Source organism: Dasypus novemcinctus, chromosome 4, assembly GCF_030445035.2.
Source record: "Dasypus novemcinctus isolate mDasNov1 chromosome 4, mDasNov1.1.hap2, whole genome shotgun sequence".
NCBI classification, from domain to species: domain Eukaryota; kingdom Metazoa; phylum Chordata; class Mammalia; order Cingulata; family Dasypodidae; genus Dasypus; species Dasypus novemcinctus.
Window position 1 is genome coordinate 60124471 of NC_080676.1, and position 24443 is coordinate 60148913.

At 40.6% G+C, this 24443-nt stretch overlaps 1 protein-coding gene across 1 annotated transcript in view; it reads right to left on the reverse strand.

The window, feature by feature from the left end:
* The window catches only part of EHHADH (enoyl-CoA hydratase and 3-hydroxyacyl CoA dehydrogenase), a 64342-nt gene extending 41707 nt beyond the window's left edge, over nucleotides 1–22635 (reverse strand). Inside the window, exons 1-2 of the mRNA XM_004473734.5 lie at nucleotides 22474–22635; nucleotides 281–384 (exon numbers count right to left, since the gene is read on the reverse strand). Coding sequence (XP_004473791.2) covers nucleotides 281–384; nucleotides 22474–22547 — 178 coding nt within the window. The 5' untranslated portion in view covers nucleotides 22548–22635. The remainder of the gene's footprint in view (nucleotides 1–280; nucleotides 385–22473) is intronic.
* Nucleotides 22636–24443: the final 1808 nt, after the last annotated feature.

A 24443-nucleotide genomic window follows, 5' to 3' on the forward strand; every position in this document is an offset into this window, starting at 1 on the left:
GAGCAGGTATATATAGCCTGTATATACAGTACAACAGCAGGTATAATAGCCGTCAGGCCTGGGACTAAATGTCCTCCAAAGGCCCAACTTGTTATTAAAGAGACTAAGGGCAAAGTCTCCACTGGGTCTCTCCTATGACTCCCATCTTTTTCTCCACAATGTTTTTCACCCCCACTTAAGTCAGCTATATCCATTACTGTAGAGAAAAAGCTAATGCAGAATCAATTTTGGTCTGTGGCTGCATTCCAGAGATAATGGGATAGAGTGAGACACTGGTTACCTGCAGAGAATCTGCCATCTGCTCCACAAATAACAATAGCTTTTACCGTACTGTCTCTTACAGCTTTCTGCAGTCCCTCTTTTAGTCCATAGAGTACAGTCCGACTAAAAGGAAACAAAAAAATAACATGAAGCAAATTAGTCAAAATTAAACTTCTACCATTTTAGAGGTTTTCCCTTTCCTAACAATGAAAATTAAATGCACACTCGTGTGCACACACACACAATGAATTAAAAGCCTACTTACCTTTAAAGCTTTCACTAATTTTTTTTGACAAATAATATACACCTACTATAAATTAAGCCTTGAGCTGATTCAATGAATCAACTTTTAAAAATCTTATTTTCCTAAACTCTGCTTTAACTTTGCCCACTTAGAATCAGTACTAATCTATTTTAAAATATTATTACATACTTACTATATACAATGCAAAGAGCTTACAACATCTTAAGGAGAGAAAAATGCACACAATTCATCAGGTAAGGCATAGTAAGATGAGTGCTGTCATAAAGATAGAGAATGGTGTGGACGTTCAGAGGGTTAGAAATTACTTTCAATTTGTCATAATGGCAAAGTATAAGAAAACTGAAGAAGAAACAGTCCAGGAGATGTGGCAGGAACTGCTAGTTATCCCAAATATGCATACTCCCTTTTAAAAGTAGTAAGAACCCTGATTTTCATTTGGATACATGGCTCCCCAAAATAAAGACCACATTTCCAAGTCTGCTTTGCAGTAAGGTCTGCCGAAGGCATTATGTTCTGGCCAACAGGATGTCAGCAAGCTTGGTATATGCAACTTTTGGAAAGAGTGAATCCTTCAAGGGTTGAATATACTTTTCTCTTTTCCTTTCCACCCTACTCTTAGCAGGAATGCAGGACATTATGGCTAGATTGGGATGAGCCATCCTGCAGTCAGAGATTGAAACCATGCATTGCGGATGGCAGAGCAAAAGATAGATGGAATTGGTGCCCGCGTTGATTGTGGAGCAGTTATACTATTCCAGGACACTACTGTGAGAGAAATAATTTTTTTCTTGTTTAATTAGCTATATTTTGAATCATCTGTCACTGATAGCTAACCCTAATTCCAATTAATTTAGGAGTAAAGGTCTGCAAAAAATGGGGCATGTAGTAGGTTTAACCAAGTTATCATTGAGAAAGTCATCCACAAAAGAGCCAAGTAAAGCTAAGAATGATGAGTTTGCCAAAGGAAAAAAAAAGGAGACCTGAAGGCAGAGCTCTAGATATGCTCTCATGTCAGAAGTGAGTGATTCAGTAGAGGAATTCAGCACTAGGTGAACCCAAAGTCACAAGGACCAAGGGAAGAGAATTTACCAAGAAGCAGGAAGTTAATCAGTGTGAAGGAATGGTGAAAATGACAACCGGGGAAGCAGACGTGGCTCAACTCATAGAGCATCCACCTACCATATGGATGGTCCAGGGTTCTATACCCAGGGCCTCCTGGCCCATGTGGTGAGCTGGCCCACATGCAGTGCTGCCATGCACAAGGAGTGCCGTGCCACTCAGGGGCACCCCTGCGTAGGGGAGCCCCATGCACAAGAAGAGCCGCCCCACTTGAAAAAAGCACAGCCCGCCCAGGGGCAGCAGTGTACACATGGAGAGCTGACACAGCAAGATGACGCAACAAAAAAGAGATGCAGTTTCTCAGTGCCACCTGATAATACAGGCGGATGCAGAAAAACACACAGCAAACAGACACAGAGAGCAGACAACAGGGGGGAAAGGGAGAGAACTAAATAAAATAAATCTTAAAAAAAAAAAATGAGAACCTAGGTTTAAGCTAAGAACTGACTTAAAAGAAAAATGAAAGAATCAGTTTCCAATTAGTTTGAAATTTCTGAATATTCTGGGTAAAATCCCTGTTGTTAGCGTATAAGAGTGGAGTAGATCTTAAAAGAAACACAACAAAAAACAACAGTGAACTTTTATAAAAAGCAAGTTGTTTAGACCCACAACTATGAGTTAAAGCCTTAGGTAATAAAGGAGATAGAGTCATACCTCATTTCAATGCATTCTGCTTTATTATGCTTTGCAAATATTACATTTTTTTTTTTAACAAATTGAAGGTTTGTGGCAACTCTGAATCAAGCAAGTCTATCGGTGCCATTTTTCCAATAGCATGAGCTCACTTCATGTCTCTGTGTCATATTTTAGTAATTAGTGCAATATTTAAAACTTTTTCATTATTATTATTATATCTGTTATGGTGATCTGTGATCAGTGCTCTTTGATGTGACTATTGTAATTGTTTTGAGGTGCCATGGAACATGTCCATATAAGATAGCAAACTTAATACATATGTTTTATTCTGACTCCTCTACCCTGTTTCTCTCCCTCTCCGTAGACTTTTCTATTCCTTGAGACACAACAAAATTGAAATTAGGCCAATTAATAACCCTACAATGGTCTCTAAAGTGTTCAAGTGAAAGGAAGAGTTGTACATCTCTCACATGAAATCAAAAGCTTAATGTGGAAAATCATTTACGCTTAATGTGGAAGACATTTTGAAAACCAAGTCAGGCTGAAATCTATGCCCCATGTCAAACAGTTAACCAAGTTGTGAATACAAAATAAATGTTCTTGAAGGAAATTAAAAATGCTACTCCAGTGAACACATGAATGATAAGAAAGTGAAAGCTGATATGGAGAAAGTTTCAGTGGTCTGGATAGATCAAACCAGCCACAGTATTCCCTTAAGTCAAAGGCCACTCCAGAAAAGGTCCTAATCCTCTTCAGTTCTATGAAGGCTGAGAGAGGTGAGGAAACTGCAGAAGAAAAGTGTGAAGGTAGCAGAGGGTGGTTCATGAGGTTTAAAGACAGAAGCCATCTCTATAACATAAAAGTAATAATAAAAGGTGAAGCAGCAGTACTGATGTAGAAGCTGTAGCAAGTTATGCAGATGATCTATCTAAGACAATTGATGAAGTTAGCTACACTGAGCAACAGATTTTCAGTGTAGATGGCACAGCCTTCAGGTGGAAGAAAATGCCATCTAGGAGTTTCATAGCTAGAGAGGAGAAGTCAGTGTCTGGCTTCAGAGCTTCAAAGGGAAGGCTGACTCCCTTATTAGTGGCTATTGCAGCTGGTAACTTTAAGTCAAAGTCAATGCTCAATTACCATTCCGAAAAACCCTAGGATCTTTAAGAATTATGCTAAATCTACTCTGTCTATGTTCCATAAATGGATCAACAAACCCTGTATAACAAAACATCTGTTTACAACATGGTTTACTGAATATTTTAAGCCCACTGTTGAGACCTACTACTCAGAAAAAATATTCCTTTCAAAATATTACTGTTCATTGACAATGCACCTGATCACCCAAGAGCTCTGATGGAGGTATACAAGGTTAATGTTGTTTTCACGCCTGCTAACACAACATCCAACTGCAATCCACAGATCAGGGGGTCATTTTGACTTTCAAGTCTTATTATTTAAGAAATACATTTTGAAAGTCTATAGCTGCCATAGACAGTGATCCCTCTGATGGATCCCAGCAAAGTAAACTGAAAACCTTCTTGAAAGGAGTCACGCAGTCCCTAACCCTATAAAGCTGTATCCCCTTCCGCAATAAACCAGACTTGTGCCATCAGCCTGTCTCCGCAACTCCTTCCTGGGTCGTGCGCCCTCCATGCCTTCGGAGCCCCCGAGGGAAGCCTCAGCGGCCGTACGAGGCTTTCTTCCCCACGCCAGGGACCCCTCTCGTCCCACAACGGGACCCCACTCGTCCCTTAACAGGGACCCCGCTCGTCCCACAACGGGACCCCACTCGTCCCACAACAGGGACCTCGCTCTTCCCATAACAGGGACCCCATTTCGCCCCTCACATTCTAGTTGAGAGGAGATCAAATATCAACATTAACAGGACTTTGGAATGAGATGATTTCAACCTTCATGGTTGACTTTGAGGTGTTAAGACTTCAGTGGAGGAAGTAATTGCAGGTGTGGCAGAAATAGCAAGAGAACTGGAATTAGAAATGGAGCCTGAGGATGTGAATGAATTGCTGCAATCTCATGATAAAACTTTAAAGGATGAGCAGTTGCTTCTTATAGATGAGAAGAGAAAATGGTTTCATGAGATGGAATCTACTCCTGGCAAAGATTCTGTGAACACTGTTGAAATGACAAGAAAGGATTTATAGTATTAAGTAAATTTAGCTGATAAAGCAGTATCAGGGTTTGAGAGGACTGAATTTCCAATTTTTAAAGAAGTCCACTGTGGGTAAAATGCTGTCAAACAGCATCACATGCTACAGAGAAATTTTTTGTTAAAGGAAGAGTTAACTGATGGGGCAAACTTTATTGTTGCCTCATTTTAAGAAATTGCCACAGCCACCCCAGCCTTCAGCAATCACCACCCTAATTAGTCAGCAGTCAATACTGAGGCAAGACCATTCATCAGCAAAAAGATTACAACTTGTGAAGGCTCAGATGATGGTTAGAATTTTTCAGCAACCAAGTATTTTTAATGAAGCTATATATATTGTTTTCCTATCATAATGCTATTGCACACTAATAGACTATAGCATAGAATAAGCATAACTTTTATATGCAATGGGAAACCAAAAACTTTGTGTGGCTCGCTTTATAGTGGTATTTACTTTATTGTGGTGGTTTGGAACCAACCCTGCAATACCTCAGAGGCATGTAATTCCTTTTTGCCTAATTCTCTTTCACCTTGCCTTGACTAGTTAATGAGAAATTGACTCAGCTAATGAAAAACAGATTCTGAACCATTAAATAATACTGAGAAGTTCAAAGGACATACTTTTCCTTCTGGGTAAATAATGGCAGCAAAATTAGCTAAAATTATTTCAAAGAGTGCCACTGAGGTGAAGCTCAGTTTTCCCATTTTACCCTATCCCTACCCTACTCTTTATTTTCTTATAATGTTTGCAAATACCAAAAACAAGAAAAATGAAAATGCCTGTAACAGATACAGCTTTACTAGCTTCCAGCCTACTAAAAGGAACCACTGCCTTCTAGCAATGTGAAAGACACAGGGATTAAATGATTTCTTCCCTCCATACTGTCAAGTACGGAGAAATGGAGTCTGGAATAAAGATTATTTACATGCCGATGACCAACACTCTTTAGCTTCTTTGACTATAGGAGATCTTTTTAAACAGTTGTTGTTGTTGTTTTTAACCAAAGATCATCAAATCAAATTTATGGCTATGGCTAAAGACCAGCTTTTTTTTTTTTTTTTTCAGAAATACAAGAGGAGAAAATAACAAAGAATATATTAAACTATATAACATGTAAGGACAAGTTTTCCTTCCCAAAACTTTGGTTTCAGTTATGTATTTGCATTATATGTGTCCTAGGTGGCTATGTAGAACATGGGCTTCGTACTGTCTGAATTATGATTTTAAAAAAGTGTGAAAGCCATTGTTCTGGGAAACAGGCCTGGTAATCAGGCCCATCTATCATTAGTAAATAGGGTTTGTGTTCATCAGAAAGGAATGAAACATGGCTAGCTGAACTACCAAAGAAGGTTTGAAAAAATTATTCAAATAAAAATCTCTTGGTGAATTAGGAAGTGATATTTTCCCACATCAAATCAGAAATAGGAAGGTGAAAAGGAAGGAAAAAGGAAAGAAGGACAAAAAGAAAAGTACAAGGCAATATATATATATATGTGTGTGTGTGTGTGTGTATATATATATAGGCAGGAACCTGTTAAACTTGGTGAATGTGCTGGGATGTACACTCCTATCTAAAATTATAGATCCAGAAGAGGAGAGATGGGAAAGGGGCAGGACAATAGTTGTTCTTGTTGAAGCTGAAATGGACCCTAAGCAACAGCATCTGTTGGTAGGGGCATGAAAAAGGCCTTCTGACTAATAGGGAGAATAATACCTAATATCTGTTAATTGCCAGTTTATAATCCCCAATGCATTTAAACCTTACAAGAGTTGTTTTTTTTTTAATTTCTTGAACTATATCACTCATACATAAACAATAAGTGTATAATAGTTGTGAACTTACAAAACAAACATATATAACATCCACCCTACCACCAAAACTTGCATTTTTAAACCTTTTTAACTAATAATTAAAGAGCATTGTCAAAATATTACTACTAAAAGTATTTTTCCCTAACTAATCCGATTATTATCTATATCATTTATATACGAACATACATAAACAATTAAGTGTACAGTAAAAGTTGTGAACTTACAAAGCAAACATGCATAACATCATACAGGGGTCCCATACATCAACCCTCCACCAACACCTGCACTGTCATGAGATGTTTGTTACAAATTATGAAAGAATGGGAAACGGACTTGGCCCAGTGGTTAGGGCTTCCGTCTACCACATGGGAGGTCCGCGGTTCAAACCCCGGGCCTCCTTGACCCGTGTGGAGCTGGCCTGTGCGCAGCGCTGATGTGAGCAAGGAGTGCCCCACCACGCAGGGGTGTCCCTGCGTAGGGAAGCCCCACGTGCAAGGAGTGCGCCCCGTAAGGAGAGCCACCCAGCGCAAAAGAAAGTGCAGCCTGCCCAGGAATGGCGCCGCCCACACTTCCCGTGCAGCTGACGACAACAGAAGCGGACAAAGAAACAAGACGCAGCAAATAGACACAGAGAACAGACAACCAGGGGAGGGAGGGAAATTAAATAAATAAATCTTTAAAAAAAAAAAATTATGAAAGAATATTGTCAAAATCTTACTACTAATCATGGTCCTTATCTTACATTTGGTGTGTTCTACCCCCAACCCACCCTATTATTTTTTAAATATATTTTTTTATGACAGAAGTTGTAAACTTATAAAACAATCATGCATATGTGCAGAATTCCCAAACAACACCCCTCCATCAACACATCACGATGTGGTGTGTCATTTGCTACAGATAAAATAATATCATCTGATTGTTACCTCACAAGAGTTTTATGAGGTAGATATTGGTATGCCTATTTTATTGTTGTGGAAACTGAGGCTAAAAGAAGTTAAATCACTTGTGATGACACAGAAGGTAAGTGCAGGGTCTTCTTGGAGAAGCTAATCACATGACTAGAGTTGAAACAGGACTGTAACTAGAACTATGGGAGGTTTGGGCAGGAAAGAAATAGAATGGCAGACTTGGACGGAAACATAAAAAGTCTCTTTTTCCTCCCACATTCCTGATGCATGCCACTTCCTCCACTTGCCCAGGCTTCCCATGGAGGACCCAAGTGGCAGGGATCTCTGAAGGCAGCCTAGCTCACCTCTGAACAGCTCTTTATATTCACACATGCATCCATTCAGTAATGTTCAGTGAACGTGTACCAGGTGCCAGGCTGAAGCCTGTTTCCCTGGACTCCTTTGGGTCTGACAGAGGAAATCAAATCCTTCATGTACAAGCAGCTCTTCTAGTATTTGAAGATATTTAACCTGTACTTCCACTTTTCCCCTCTTTTTCAGGGAAACATTCCTAACTCTCCAACCCCTCCTGAGGATGAGGCTCTAAGTCCCCTTACAACCCCTGGCCTTACCTCTGGCCTCTCCACTCTTACAGGATACCAGTTTGCCTCTTCTCTCCATGAATTGTGTGCTCTGAACTAAAAGAGAGGACTCCAGATGTGACGACCCACTCCTTCATTTACTCATTTATTCAGTAAACAATCGTTCACTGTGCTGGTATGAGTCTTTTGTGGGCCTCAGAAAATTATGTTCTTAAGCTAACCCATTCCTGTGCGTGTAAATCTATTGTTATGTTATATTCGGTTAAGGGACCTTTGATTAGATCACTTCAATTAAGGGTCTTTGATTAGATTGTGGGACCCAAGTGGGTCCTAATCCTCTTACTGGAGTCTTTCATAAACAGAAGATTAACAGCAGAGACACACAGAGAGAAGCAGCAGAGACAGAGAACCCAGAAGCTGGAATCAATAGAACACATTTTAGCCTGAAGCTGGAAGAGACCAGGTGTGGAAGAGAAGGGAGAGGCGAGCCATGTGCCTGATTACCCACAGGTGAGCCTGGAGAGAAAGTGAGCCTGGAGCAGAAAGCAGAGACAATCACCATTTTGCCTGCACATGGCAGGACTTCAGGATCACCAGCAACTGACCTTTAGTATAAAGACAGCATCTCTGATAATGTCTTGATTTGGACATTTCCACAGCCTTAGAACTGTAAGCTTTTAAACTTATAAATTCGCATTATAAAAGCCAACCCGGGAGAAGAGGTGACTCAAGTCATTGGGTGCCTCCCTCCCACATGGGAGGTTCCAGGTTCGGTTCCTGGTGCTTCCTAAAAAGAGGCACACAATGAATAGACACAGAGTGACAGCAGAGAGCAAGTGGAAAACAATGAATGGGGGGTGGTATAAATAAATTAATCTTTAAAAAACAAAGCCAACCCAATTCTGGTATATTGCACTAGCAAACCAAGATACTCGCTATCTATAATATAAGTATATTGGGTACTAGGAATAGAGTGCTGAATAAGATAGAATCCTGTGTTTTACGAATGATTGCTCTGTAAACCCAAACTTCTCTAATTAATAAAAAAAAAAAAACACTGACCCTAAGGCAGTCATAATTCAGTACAAGAAACAGATACAGGGAAACGGACTTTGGCCCAGTGGTTAGGGCATCCGTCTACCACATGGGAGGTCCGCGGTTCAAGCCCCGGGCCTCCTTGACCCGTGTGGAGCTGGCCCATGCGCAGTGCTGATGCGCGCAAGGAGTGCCCTGCCACACAGAGGTGTCCCCCGCGTAGGGGACCCCCACGCGCAAGGAGTGCATCCGTAAGGAGAGCCGCCCAGCGCGAAGGAGGGAGCAGCCTGCCGAGGAATGGCGCCGCCCACACTTCCCGTGCCGCTGACGACAACAGAAGCGGACAAAGAAACAAGACGCAGCAAAAAGACACAGAAAACAGACAACCGGGGGAGGGGAGGGGAATTAAATAAATTAAAAAAATAAATCTTTAAAAAAAAAAAAAAAAGAAACAGATACATGCAGATCTAACCAGAATAAGGTCCTAGAACAAAGGAATGAACAAAGTGCTGTGGGAGCTCAAAAGTTAGGTACAGGAAGGCTTCACGGAGGAGAGGACATTTGAACTGGGCTTTGGAAAATGCAGTCGAGGTTCTCATGTAGACATGATTATTCAAGCAGACTTTCTGAAATGCGATAACTGCTTTCTAGGCCATGGGTTGCAGTGGAGCGGTGATTCTCAAAATGGAGTATGCACAAGCGTTACAGAGGGTACTTATTACACAAGCAAATTCCCAGGCCCCATCCGTAGTTTCTGCACCACACCCTTTATGATTCTGAGGCATGAGTTCTACAGGCTACACTTGGAGAACCAGTGCACTAAGGAGATCACCAGCTCTAAACATTGGTCTCTTGCATCCACCATCAGCTACACGCCACCAGTTTGGGGGACTTTAGTCAGTAATTAAATTTAAATCATCATTATCATTATTATAACCTAACTGCCATTTGTTGTTCACTTACTGCATGTAAGTGTGTATACTGGAAGTTTTAGTTATTTCATTTTACTCTCACAATAACCCTGTGAGGTTGGTGGTATCATTCCCATTTTACAGATAAGGAAGCTGAGTAAAAATAAAAAGTTCACTTACCTGGAGTCACCTAGTTTTAAGTAGTAAATGGCAATGTAGAGATTTAGAGACTGAGAAGCCCATATTCTTCTCAGTGTACTCCACTTGCTACCTGCCTCTCTGTGCTTTTTTCATCCTGATTCTTCCAGCTCCTGTTCATCCATAATTTCAATAAGCAGACAGAGGTGCTGATAAAAAACAGTGGCTGAAAGGGCTTAATGACAGAACCTCATCACTAAAATCTTTTTTCTCTTCAAGTGGATATTGATACACTAAGCATCAAGCTTCATTTAGAAAGGCTTTTCAACTAGTTACTACGTCTAGCCAGCCCAGTGACTCGTATTTATCCCAGATACTTAGAGATCAATCTAACACTCGTGTTTTATAGCTATATGAACTGCCCCGAAAGGATAAAATCCTGATTCAATGCTCCGCACATACATTTTAAATTTTAATCAGTTTTATTTATATATATTAAGAAAGCATACAATCTATCCAATGTGTACAATCAATGGTATTCGGTATAATCATAGAGTTGTGCATTCATCATCAATTCAATCACCATCAGAGCATTTTCATTATTCCAATATTAATAGTAATAATAAACAAAACAAAGAAGCAAATAACTGTACCCCTTAATAGTCACCTCTCAATCTAAGCTTCCCCTGCAAAACATAGCTATTTATCTCTCTAGTTTATTTTGTATACTCATATTTTTCTTTTCTTAAGCATTTTTTTCTATTTTATTGATACATATTAATAAAGCATAAATCCATCCAAAGTGTACAATTATCAGTATTTGGTATAATCATATTTGTGCATTCACCACCCCCATCACTCCCAGAGCACTTTCATTATTCTAACAATAATAATAAAAAACAAACAAAACTTATCACTCTCAATCTCTCTATGCCTTGCCTGGCATACGTGGCTCTTATTCTTCTTCCTTTTTTCTAGTGTATTTGTTATTTATATTTTGTAAAAATAGTCTTATATATGCAATATCACCCATATTTATGTTTTACATGAGGTTTTACTATCTTACACATTTCCATGTTACAGTTTTTAGCTTTCCTTATAGTAATACACATGCCCTTAGACTTTCCTTTTCTAACCACTGTCCTACCCAAACAATACAGCACGGCTATTATAGTTACAAACACCATGATATGCTCTATTCATTTCCAAAGATTTACAAACAACCTTTTTACCAACTGTGCAACCAGCTTTCCATTCTCTACCCTCCTTTTATTTTCTGCTGACCTATATTCTAATTATTAACTTCATGAGTTTACACAGTATATTTAGTTCATAATAGCTCAATCATACAGTATTTGTCCTTTTGTGTCTGGCTTGTTTCACTAACATAATATCTCCAGGTTCATCCATGTGGTCAAATGTTTCACGACATCATTTCTTCTGCTGCTGCATAATACTTCATTGTGTGTATACACCACAATTTGTCCATCCATCAGTTGATGCACCCAAAACTGCTGTTTTGGGGTGCAATGCTCTATAAGATGTCTGTTAAATCTAGTTCATTTATCATATTATTCAAGCTCTGTTTCTTTATTTAGCCTCTGTCCAGATGTTCTGTCCAATACTGTGAGTGGTATACTGAAGTCTCCAACTATTATTGTAGAGACATCTATTTCTCCCTTCAGTTTTGCCCCTCATGTATCTTGGGGCATTCAGGTTGGGTGGATAAATATTTGTATAGTGATTTCTTCTTGGTGAAGTGCTCCTTTTATTAATATATAATGACCTTCTTCATCCCTTGTAACAGTTTTGCATTTGAAATCCATTTTGTCCATTATTAGTAAGGCTAGTCCAGCTCTTTATTCGTTACTATTTGCTTAGAATACCTTTTTCCACTCTTTCATTTTTAACCTGGTTGTGTGCTTACGCCTGAGGTGGGTCCCTTGTAGACAACATATAGACGGCCCGTATTTTTTTTCCCATCCGTTCATCAGTCTATGTCTTTTGATTGGGGAGTTCAAACCATTAACATTCAATGTTATTACTGTAAAGGTATTATTTATTCCATCCATTTTGTCCTTTGGCTCTCTGTTGTCATATCATTCTATTGTCTGTCTTATTCTTTAGTTTACCCTTCCTAATAATCTTCATTTCTAAACTCTTCTCCAAATCTCTTGCCCTTGTTTTATCCTTTCAGGCTACAGCATCCCCTTTAGTATCTCTTATAAGTCTGGTCTTTTGGTAACATATTCTATTATTTTGTGTTTGTCTGTGAAGACTTTGAACTCACCCTCATTTTAAAAACATTTTTTTAAAAGATTTAGTTATTTACTTTATTATTTTTTATTTATCCCTCCCCTCCCCCCCCCCCAACAGATGGTTCTCATGTCTGCTCACTGTCTGCTTGCCTTCTTCAGGAGGCACTAGAAACCAATCCAGGACCTCCACCTGGGAGGCGAGTGCCCAAAAGCCTGAGCCACATCCATTCCCTGCGTGCTGTGGCATCTGCTTGTTGCGGTGGGTGCGGCGTCTGCTTGTCTTCTTTAGGAGGCACTGGGACCCAAATGCAGGACCTCCCATATCGTAGGTGGGCACCCAACTGGTTGAGCCACATCCACTTTCCCATCCACATTTCTGAAGGACAGTTTTGCCAGATACAAAATTCTTGGCAGGCAATGTTTCTCTTTCAGTACCTTAAATACATAATACCACTTTCTTCTCACCTCCATGATTTCTTATGAGAGGTCAGCACCTAATCTTACTGAGCTTACCTTGTATATATATATACAATGCTTTGCTTTTCACTTGCTCCTCTCAGAATCCTCTCCTTATTGCTGATACTTGTCATTCTGAATAGTGAGTATCTCTGGGTAGGTCTATTAAGATTTATCCTGTTTGAGGTGCATTGTCCTTCTTGGATATTGATATGTATGTCCTCCATAAGGGTTGGGAAGTTTTCAGTCATTATTTCCTCAAACATTGTTTCTGCCCCTTTTCTATTCTCTTCTCCTTCTGGGACACCAATAATAAGAATGTTTGTGTGTTTCACATTGTCATTCAATTCCCTGAAACTCTGTTCCATATTTTCCATTCTCTCCTCTTTCTGTTCTTCTGTCTTTTCCAGTTCAGATGTTCTATCTTCGAAATCATTAATTCTGTCTTCAAATAATTCAAATCTCCTCTTACGTGCCTCTAAAGTATTTTTTTTTAAAGATTTATTTATTTATTTAATCCCCCCCTCCTCCCCCCGTTGTCTGTTCTCTGTGTCTATTTGTTGCGTCTTGTTTCTTTGTCCGCTTCTGTTGTTGTCAGCGGCAGGGGAAGTGTGGGCGGCGCCATTCCTGGGCAGGCTGCTCTTTCTTTCGCGCTGGGCGGCTCTCCTTAAGGGGTGCACTCCTTGCGCATGGGGCTCCCCCACGCGGGGGACATCCCTGCGTGGCACGGCACTCCCTGCGCACATCAGCACTGCGCATGGGCCAGCTCCACACAGGTCAAGGAGGCCCGAGGTTTGAACCGCAGACCTCCCATGTGGTAGACGGACGCCCTAACCACTGGGCCAAGTCCGCCGCCTCTAAAGTATTTTTAATCTCATCCATCGTGTCTTTCATTCCCATAAGGTCTGTTACTTTTCTTTGCAGGTTTTCAAACCGTTCTTTATACTTTCCCAGTGTCATCTTAGTATCCTTTATTTCTTTAGTCATATTTCCTTTAAATTCTTTGATTTGACTTAGGAGAGTTGTGTGATTATCACTGATTAATTGTATTAATTCTATATCTCTTCAGGATATTTGTTTTGTTCTTTTGACTGGGCCATCTCTTCCTGTTTCCTAGTATGGCTTGCAATTTTTTGCTGATGTCTAGCACCTGAATATGTTGGTGAATTTACTCTGATGGCCAATTTCTCTCTCTTGCCTATTGTGTTGCTTTTTATCCATAGCTCTTCTTTCATATTTGGTTCAACTTATTTTAAGTCTTTAAAATTGCCCAGTTAAGTTTTCAAAATCAGGTTAGGGACTCACTAGTGGGGTGCAGATTTTCTTCCAGGGGTTGGATACAGAGAACAGTTTTTGCAATTTCCAGATGGGCTAGCAGATGGCGTTTATCTGTGGTGCACCTTTCCACAGACGTGTTCCAACTCAGCTTTCCTGTGTTCCTATGTTGAATCTCCAGATTGGAGATTAAAAGCAGGCTCTGCTGTCTGAATTCACTGAAGGAAAGCACCCTGACTTCCCCTCCCTTTTCCCTTGAAACAGATGACAGGGAGGAAGATGTCTGTTCCCCTCTCAGTTGGCTGCAGTGAGCCAGAGCTTTTACCCCAGCTTAAAATCCCAGCCATCATGCTGGCTTGGTAACTCAATGTTTGTCATTTTGGCTTGTCTCTCTGTCCCTCACCCTCCTGGGAGTTGTGTAGCACTGTCATGGTCTGCTGACCCCCAAAGCAGGTCCCTCAGACAGCTTTTGGGCCTCTCTCTGTTGTTTTTGTGAGAGCATTCAGTTCTGTCTATTAGTCCATCATCATCCTCCCACAGCCCTCCTCCCCACATATTTTTTAAAACCGTAGTGGTTCAGCATCCTGCTAGAGGGCTGCTGGAAACTGGAGGGGCATTTTTGGTTACTGCAATCATGCCCAGGACAAGAGATACTAATTATTCTTTAATTCAATGACAAATTGTTCTGTCCAGATGCCAATAGTATCCCACTGAAACAACTCTGAACCATAACATGAGGATGCCTTCCTAAGGAAACAAGGAAAGAAATTCTTCCCACTACAAAGACATGTACATGTGGGAGAAAATGAAAGTTAGGGAAAGATGACCAGAGATATACAAAGAAACCTCTTATGACAAATGTATTTACTGCTCACCAAATATCCAAGTACTCCCTACATTTCACAGCAATGAAGCATTACGACTGTTCTGACCAATGGACTATAAGTAGAAGTAGCAGGTACTGTTTCAAGTTTAAACATATCAGAGCTAACATGCTGTTTTCTGTGTTTTCTTTTCCCCTATCAAAAAGTCCTGGAAGTCAGATATTGGGATGGTGGAATCCCAAGATTAAAGTAGCTTAGATCTCTGAGTCACTGAAGAGGGGACACCTGTCCAGGAGAGTCATCCCAAGAGGCATCAAGAATAAAAAAGACCAAAAAGTAAACCTTTGTCTATACAGTGACTGATATCTAGGGGCTGATTTGTTGCTGCAGCATAACCTAACCCATCTTAACTAATATATCCCTAAAGTAGGAAATTTCACATAAATATTGAAGTAATGAGTTATAGAACTGGAATAAATAACAGGGCTATTTTTAAAATCACAGGTTTAAGGAATATATATAGATGCATAATGTCTACTTAGTCTTTTACTGGATCCAGTATCAAGTTTCAGTCCTTAAGGACAAGTTTTAGTAATTAAGGGGCTCAAAAAAGTAATTTTTAAAAACTTAGGGTTAGAAATAATAGACAAAAGAAGTTATAGTAACTGGGAGGAGAGAGAAAGTAATATAAAATTTGCTTTCATGTAATATTTAATACACCAAAGGCTAATAGAAAAGTACTAAATATTTCTCTTGCAGGGGAGAGGGAATGAGTTAAAACACCAGAATCATTTAAAAGTTATCAGAAAATATGCCTAGCTATGGGTATTAGACTGTGAGACTTCTTTCTCCAGAGTCTTAACATCTACTAATTCTAATCAGAATAAAGATAAGTCCAAAACTGACATATGATCATAATGTTTTTCTTCATCAAAACCAATGTTCTGTTCTTTTTGAGAATGGCAAATAAATGGTATGTTGTTCATCTGTGATTCTATATCTGCTATTTTTAGTATTATTAAATACAACAATTCATATTAAAATAAGAATTGTAATCAAATCAAATCTGATGATGGTAATATATAAAATTCTATTTAAATTGGCAGATCTCTACAGCTAACATCATACTTAGTGAAAAACAGAAAGCTTTCACTTAAGATCAGGAACATGACAAGGATGCCTGCTTTCACCACTGCTATTGAACATTGTACTAGAATTGCTATCCAGAGCAATTAGGCAAGAAAAAGAAATAAAAGGCATCCAAATTGAAAAGGAATAAAAATATCCTTATGCAATACTATATAGAGAGACTCCCCAAAGAATATACAAGAAAACTATTAGAGTTAATAAGTGAATTCAGCAAAGTAACAGGGTATAAGAATGACAAGCAAAAATTACTGGTGTTGGGGAGTGGGTGTAGCTCAGTGGCTTAAGTGCCTTCTTCCCATCTATGAGGTCCCAGGTTCAATCCCAAGTACCTCCTAAAAAAATTTACTGGTGTTTCCATATACTAGCAAAGAACAGTCAAAAGAAGAAATCAAGAAAACAATTCCACTTATAATAACAACTAAAAGAATCAGCTATCTAGGAAAAAAATTAACCCAGGATGTAAAGGACTTGTATGTGAAAAACTACAAATTACTGAAAGAAATGAAAGGAGACAGAAATAAGTACATGGATAGCCAGTGCACATGGATTGAAAGACTTAATATTGTTAGATGTCAATACTACCCAAAGCAATTTGTAGATTCAATGCAATTTCAATTAAAATTCCAACAGATATCCTTGTATAAATGGAAAAGCTAATCATCAAATTCATATGGGGGAAGCAGATGTGGCTCAAGTGACAGAACTTCCGCCTACCATATGGGAGGACCTGGGTTCAATCCCTGGGGCCTCCTGGTGTGTTGGAAACTGAGGCATAGTGGTCTCACAAAGAGAGATGTGCTGTTTCCATGGCTATGCTTTTAACATAGGAATGCAGCAATTAAGCCTTTTGAGTCAAAAGGACAGAGCTGTCCAGGGCAGGGAGAAATACAAGCCAACACACTTTGTAGTTTGAAAGGAATACTGAATCTTTGTACTATGAGATAAGTTCTTTAATTTATGAGTATTGTTAATGGTAGTTACACTACATTGTTATCTCAGTAGTTTGAGTATATATAATGCCACATGTAGAAAATAGTTGTCTGAGGTGTCTCTACTCGCAGTCCCCCTGATCACAGCTCGTTAGTTCTTTCTCTTTGTTTCCTCCCCCTTTTTCTTTTCTTTCATTCCCGATACCCTTCAGGTCCAAATCTCCAACACTGGTGTAAAAGAAGAGAAAGCATGCCTGCGTGGCAAGCAAGAGCCCCGCACAAGTGAGTCATGTAGCAAGATGATTATGCATCAAGAGACAAGGGAAGAGTCAAGGTGAAGTGCAGCAGAGATCAGGAACTGTGACAGGGAGCCACTCTCCCCATCAGAGGTCTCTAGGATTGAATCCTGGTGAATCCTAGAGGAGAGAAAATGAGAAGACAACACACACAGCAGAAAAACAGCAGGGTGGGAGGAGGGAAAGGGGGGACAATTAATAAATAATCTTTTTAAAAAAACTTCATATGGAACTTCCTTTTTGCCCAACATCTTACCAAGGCTACAGTGGTAGCATCTGCTCTCCAAGCTTCAAAATGCCACCCAAGGATGAAAGAAGAAACATGCCAGAAAGTTGTTGAGGAAAGAAAAAGACCCAGTGAACAAATTTGGGGACAAGACCAAAAAGAAGAAGTGGTCCAAAAGCAAAGTTTAAAAAATGCTCAATAACCTTGTCTTATTTGACACATGACAAAGTTTGTAAGGAAGTGCTCAACTACAAACTTCTAACTCCAGCTGTCATCTCCGAGACTGAAGACATGGTTTTCCTGGCCAGGGAAGCCCTTCAGGAGTTGCTTAGTGAAGGATTTATTAGGCTTGTTTCAAAGAGAGTTCAAGTAATTTATACTAGAAACACCAAAAGTAGAGATGTCTCAGCTGCTGGTAAAGATTTGTGAACAGGTGCAAACAAATACACATTTTGGAAAATAAAACATTATTAAATACAGATGGAAGGGCAAGGGACTCAGAATAGCCAATATCTTGAAAGAGAACAAAGTTGTAGGACACACCCTTCCCCATTTCAGAACTTACTACAAAGCTACAGTAGTCAAAACAGTGAGTACTAGCACAAGGACAGATACATAAACCAATCAAATAGAATCAAGAGCACAGAAATAAAGCTCACATCTACGGCAAATTGATTTTTACAATGGTGACAACTCCACTCAACGGGGAAAGAATGGTCTCTCCAACAAATACTGCTGAGAAAACTGTATAGCCACATGCAAAAGAATGAAAACGGGACTCCTACTTCATACCATATACAAAAATTAACTAAAAAATGGATCAATGATCTAGATGCAAAAGTGAAAACTATAAAACTCTAAGAAGAAAACATAGGGAAATATCTTCAGGACTTTGTATTAGGCAATGGATTCTTAATCTTTACCCCAAAAGCACAAGGAACAAAAGAAAAATAAATAAATTGGACCTCATTAAAATTAAAACCTTTGTACATCAAAGAACATATCAAGAACTGAAAAGACAACCTACAGAATGGGAGAAAATAGTTGCACATTATATACTGATAAGGACTTAATATCCAAAATAAAGAACTCCTACAATTCAATAAAAAGACAAACAACCCAATTAAAAACTGGGCAAACAACCTGAACAGATTATTTCTCCAAAGAAAATATATAAATGGCCAATAAATACATGAAAAGATACACAACATCACTAGCCATCAGAGAAATGCAAATCAAAACCACTATGAGAGGGAAGCGGACGTGGCTCAACTGATAGAGAGTTCACCTATCATATGGGAGGTCCAGGGTTCAAACCCAGGGCCTCTTGGCCAGTGTGGTGAGCTGGCCCACGTGTGGCACTGCCGTGCTCAAGGAGTGCTGAGCCATGCAGGGGTGTCCCTCGTGTAGGGGAGCCCCATGTGCAAAGAGTGCTCCCCCCATTGAGTCGCCCAGCGTAAGAGAAGCGCAGCCTGCCCAGGAGTGGCACCACACACACAGAGAGCTGACGCAGCAAGAGATGCAACCAAAAAGAGACACAGATTCCCAGAGCCGCTGAGAATACAAGTGGACATAGAAGAACACACAGCGGGGGGGAAGGGGAGAAAAATAAATAAATCTTAAAAAAAAAAACCAATGTGGGAAGCAGACTTGGCCCAATGGATAGGGTGTCCGCATACCACATGGGAGGTCCACAGTTCAAACCCTGGGCCTCCTTGACCCATGTGGAGCTGGCCCATGATCAGTGCTGATACGCGCAAGGAGTGCCCTGCCACACAGAGGTGTCCCCAAAGTAGGGAAGCCCCACACGCAAGGAGTGCGCCCTGTAAGGAGAGCTGCCCAACGCCAAAGAAAGTGCAGCCTACCCAAGAATGGTGCCACACACACGGAGAGATGACACAACAAGATGACGCAACAAAAAGAAACACAGATTCCCAGTGTCACTGATAAGGATAGAAGCAGTCACAGAAGAACACAGAGTGAATGGACATAGAGAGCAGACAACAGGGGGGTGGGAAGGAAGGGAAGAGAAATTTAAAAAACAAAAAACAATGAGATACCACCTCATACCCACTAGGACGGCATTTGATTAATTAACTAATTTCCCCCTCCCCACCAATGGCTCCCTCATCTGTCTGCTTGTTCTTTGCACTCTCTGTCTGCTTGCTGTGTCTGCTCATTGTGTCTACTCATCTTCTTTAGGAGGCATGGGAACTGAACTCAAGACCTCCCATGTGGGAGGAAGCACCCAAGCACTTGAGCCACATCCTCTCTCTTCTCGTTGAGTCTCCTCATTATGTCTCCTTGTTGGGTCTCCTCATTGCATCATTTCATTGCATCATCTTGTTGCTTCAGCTCGCTGTCTGCTAGTCTACTTTAGGAGCACTGGAAACTGAACCCAGGACCTCCCATGTGGGAGGTGGGTAACCTACTGCTTGAGCTACATCTGCTCCCCATGGCTACTATTTTTTTTAACACCCCCCCTTGCTGCTTGCTTGCTGTCTGCTCTCTGTGTCCATTAGCTGTGCGCTTGTGTTTTGGCTTCTCTCCCTTTTTTGTTGCGTCACCTTGCTGAGTCGGCTCTCTACAGTGCTTGCAGGCAGGGTGGCATTCTGCAGCATGTGCGCAAGCCTGCCTCCACAAGGAGACCCAGGGATGTGAACCCAGGGCCTCCCATATGGTAGATGGGAGCCCAACCGATTGAGTCACAGCTGCTTCCCCCATGGCTACTATTTTTAAAGCATAAAATTGCAAGTGCTGGCAAAGATGTGGAGAAATAGGAAACCTCATACCTCATTGGTAGGAATGTAAAATGGTGCAGCCACTGTAGAAAACTGTTTGGCAGTTTCTCAAAAAGTTAAACAGAACTACCATATGACCCAGCAACCCTACTTCTAAGTCTATACCCAAAGAATTGAAAGGAGGAACATGAACAGATATCTGTGTAATAAAGTTCACAGCAGCATTATTCACAATAGTCAAAAGGTTGAAGTAATTGAAGTGTTAATCAACAGATGAACGGATAAATAAAATATGGTGTATATATATATACACTGGAATATTATTCAGCCATTAAAAGTAATGAAATCCTGTTGTATGCTCCAACATGGATGAACCTCGAAGATATCATTATGAGCGAAATAAGCGAGACACAAAAGAACAGATATTGTATGATTCCATTTATGAAACAACTAGAATACGCAAATTCAGAGACAAAGTAGATTACAGGTTAGCAAAAATAGGGGTGAAGTAGAAAGGGAAGTTAATGAATAATGGGTACAGGGTTTCTGTTTGATTTTATATTTGTTATCACAATTTGCAAAAGAGAATGACTAAAAAAACAATCACAATTAAATGCAATACATAATCCTCAACTGGATCTAACAGTGGAGGAGAAAATACCCAAAAGGACATTGTTGAGACAACCGGAAAAATTGGAATACAGATTGTATACTTTTTATCAATGCTAAATTTTTTGAACTTGATAACTGTGTTACGTGACTACCCTTCTTAGTTAATACACATGGCAGTATTAAGTGTTAAAAGACATGACACATGCGATCTACTCTCAAATATTTACACAATTGAGAAATAGTGATAGAATGATATTGCAAATGTGGCAAAATATTAAAAGTTGGTAAATCTGGGTATCTGGGTAGGGGGTATATTAGAATTCTTTGTATTGATTTTGCATTATTTTTGCAACCTGTAAGTATGAACTTATTTCAAAATAAAAAGTTTAAAATAGGACATTTTTAGTTTAAAAACCGCAGCCCAGTAAACAAATTTAGGCATGGTAAATAAAAAATACACACACACACAGAAGGCCATGCCCGGGGTTCAAGAGGAGGGGGAGAGGAGTAAATAAGTGAGCACAGGGCATTCTTAGGGCAGTGAAAGTATTCTGTATAATGTTGTAATGGTAGTACATGATGTATATTTGTCAAAACCCAGAGAATTGTGCAACATGATGTATATTTGTCAAAACCCAGAGAATCGTGCAACATGATGTATATTTGTCAAAACCCAGAGAATTGTGCAACACAGAGTAAACCCTACATAAACTATGGACTTTAGTTCATGATTTTAACACTGATTCATCGACTGCAACAATTACACTGTGCTAATGCAACATTTTTACATAGGGGAAACTGTGGGGAGAAGGAAGAAACAAATGAGAACCCCTGCACTTTGTAATCAATTGTTTTGTTAATTTAAAAGTGCTCGAAAAATAGTCTATTCATTTTTTTTAAATGAAGAAAAATAAAGACGTTTTCAGAAAAAAAATACCAACAAATTTTTTAATTAGCAGATCTCCTCATTCAGTTTCTTTTTGCTCTAGCAGACAAGCGATTAGAAACTCTGACCAAAAGGTCTCTCTACACTTCGTACAAAACTACTCTTTGTATATGATAATTTGCCCTAATCTTACTCCCTGCCATGGGTGGCTGACTTCCTGAGGCTGATGTACCACTATACTTTTTTTCAGAGATATGGAAACAGCTTGAACTTTCAAAAGACAGCATTAATGTCACTTTGAAAAGTGATGCTCTAACTATATTGTACAGATCTGGGTTAGAGAGTTTAACAAGCATGTTATCCCATGATGACATAAAAGAAGATAAATTGCACCGTAGCTTTTCGGAATATGCTATTTTAATAGGCTTATTCTTACATGGGTCTTTCACTGATTTCCAGTGGCCCTGCATTTTAGAACACGTCTGGAGAGATAATTGCATTTTTATGCTAGAGCACAAGTCTCCTCTACTCATTGCATTGGCATTAAAAAATAAAAAGTTAACCGTTTGTATTATCCAAGTGCTAAAACCCTTGGTTATATATTGTAATGGAGGCCTGGACCCGAGGTTGGGGAACAGAACTCTCGACCAAGGTTCAGGATTGTACTAAATCCAAGACGTCTGAATAACCTGTTTGCCTGGAAAAGTAAAAGTTGTAAGCAAGGAGAGAGGTCCAGCACGAAGTTTGGCGTCGACAGATCAGGTTCGAACCCAGCTTTCCCACCTAGCGGCCACAGTCTCTTGGTCTCAGTTTTCTTAGTGGTAGAACGGAGATGAGAGATTTCTGCAAAGATTAATCAACCTAACCTAGGTGGAGGGCCGGGCCCGTTCAGTTTCTTTCTCAGTTTAAACCAGCAGGGGCGCGGGGCAGGCAGACGCGTGCGTTCCCAGCGGGCCCCGGGCTGGAGGTGACCCGGCCTGTTACCTGATCGCGTTGACCGGCGGGTTTCGGAGGCGAATCAGCGCCAGGGAATTCGGCAGGCGCGCGTACTCGGCCATGCTTCCTGCGCCGCGAGCTCGCCTGTGCGTCCCGCGGCGCGCAGCGGCCGCCTCACCCCGCCGCCCGCGGGGAGGGGCGCCCGCCGGCCAATGCGAGCCCGCCCCCGCGGCCGCCGCCCCCGGGCCCTCGGCCGGGTGTTCCGACCCGGCGCTCGTCTTTCCCCGGGCCTCGCCCCCGCCTGCAAGGGCTTTTGGTCTCTTTCTCATCATTGGCTTCCATCGTGCTCCCATCCTCCTCCTATCAAGGTGATCAAGGACAATGGTAAACCCGGTGGAACTGTGGGCAAGCTGAGGTGTACGACGCCCTAAGCCAAGAGGGGCTGGCTTCTTAGGACAAGTTCTGGGTTCATTAACCTGGCCAAGCTGTTCGCATCAGTCTTCATCTCCACGATTTTTCTGGACAATTATGAGATATGATGCACACCGGGAACACAAAAAACATGCCCATCATAACTTTGACCTAAACCAGCGTGGTTCTATCGAGCAAGCATCGCACAGCAACACAGTGAAACCTGACTTTGTATGACCAATCTTGCCCTTTTATCTTCTGCCCTTCCTAAGGATTGTGATTTCTAATACTTCATTCGTTCATTTATAAAGTGAGCACCTACTATGTGCTAGGTCTAGGCGTGATATTAAAAATAAATAAGGCACAGCCCTTTCCATCTGAAAGTTCAGGCTAAGACAAGATTTCTCTAAGTGTGACTGGTCTCCACAGTCATCTAGTGGTCAGAAGGCAGCCTGGAAGTTTCAGAGGAAAAAACAATGGAATAATTTTGTTCACTGATGTTTCACAAATTTTAACCATAACTAAGGATTATTTTCATAGATATTTTTTGCCTCCGGAAAATAAAAACAGCTCGCAACTCCTAGGAAAGTACTGATTGCCATTTAACCCTGGTAACACAGCAGTCAGAACCCATTCAGTCCTAAAACCAGCCTATCAACTACAGCCTATCACTTCAGTCAGGGAATTAAACAGACAACCCAAAACACAGGCCTCTGAGTGCCAACCAATCAACCACAACCTCATTCAAGCACCCAGCTAGAACAGGTGCTGTCAATCACTCACTCATGCCTCCGAAAATTCCCCAGTCCCTGAACTCCACCTTGTCAGAAAGCTCTATGGAACATCAACAGTCTGCTTTGGTTGGTGAGACTGTGCCTGATTAGCATAGCTTTTCCTTACTACAGAGAGCAATAAATTCAGTTCCTATTTCAGATAGTGGTCTCTTAAGACGAACCCTTTCACCGTGGCACCCTAGCAATTTTGCACACCTCCACATAGGCTCTTACCAGATCTGGGTGGCCTGAAACTCTTCCTAGAACAAGGGGAGACAAATGTGATATGTATCCATTTTGAGGCAGTTTCTCATTCCTATCAGGGTGCCATAAGCTGTTTCTCACGTTTCAACTTCTCAGCTTTTCAGTGAGCTCTGCTTATCACTAGGTTTGAATATAATTTTTCATTATGTCATCTCTATCAGCTTCTGAACTGAAAGCCAGGCATGAAATGTGCCTTCTTGACAACATAAGCTCCTTTTACAAATATCCCTGGCATTCTCCAGCATCCCATTTCATTTCGTGTTGAAAGTACAGTTAGACTATAGCTCACCTTCATACTTTCCCAGATTTCTCTTCCAATCTCCCATCGTATTATTTTGTTGAAAGGTAAATGTTTCATTTGCTAATGATCAGCGTTTTCAGCCTTTCAAACTGGCAGTATTTAGAAATAGATTACATAGACATAAAACTGAGAGATGCCACAGGTTATTTAATCTAACATTTAATATAGGAATACCTCAACAACATGCCTAGCACAAGATCAACACCCCCCCCCCCCGCCCTTCTTTAAATGATCCTAAGGATTGGGAGCTCAATACTCTACGTAGTAGA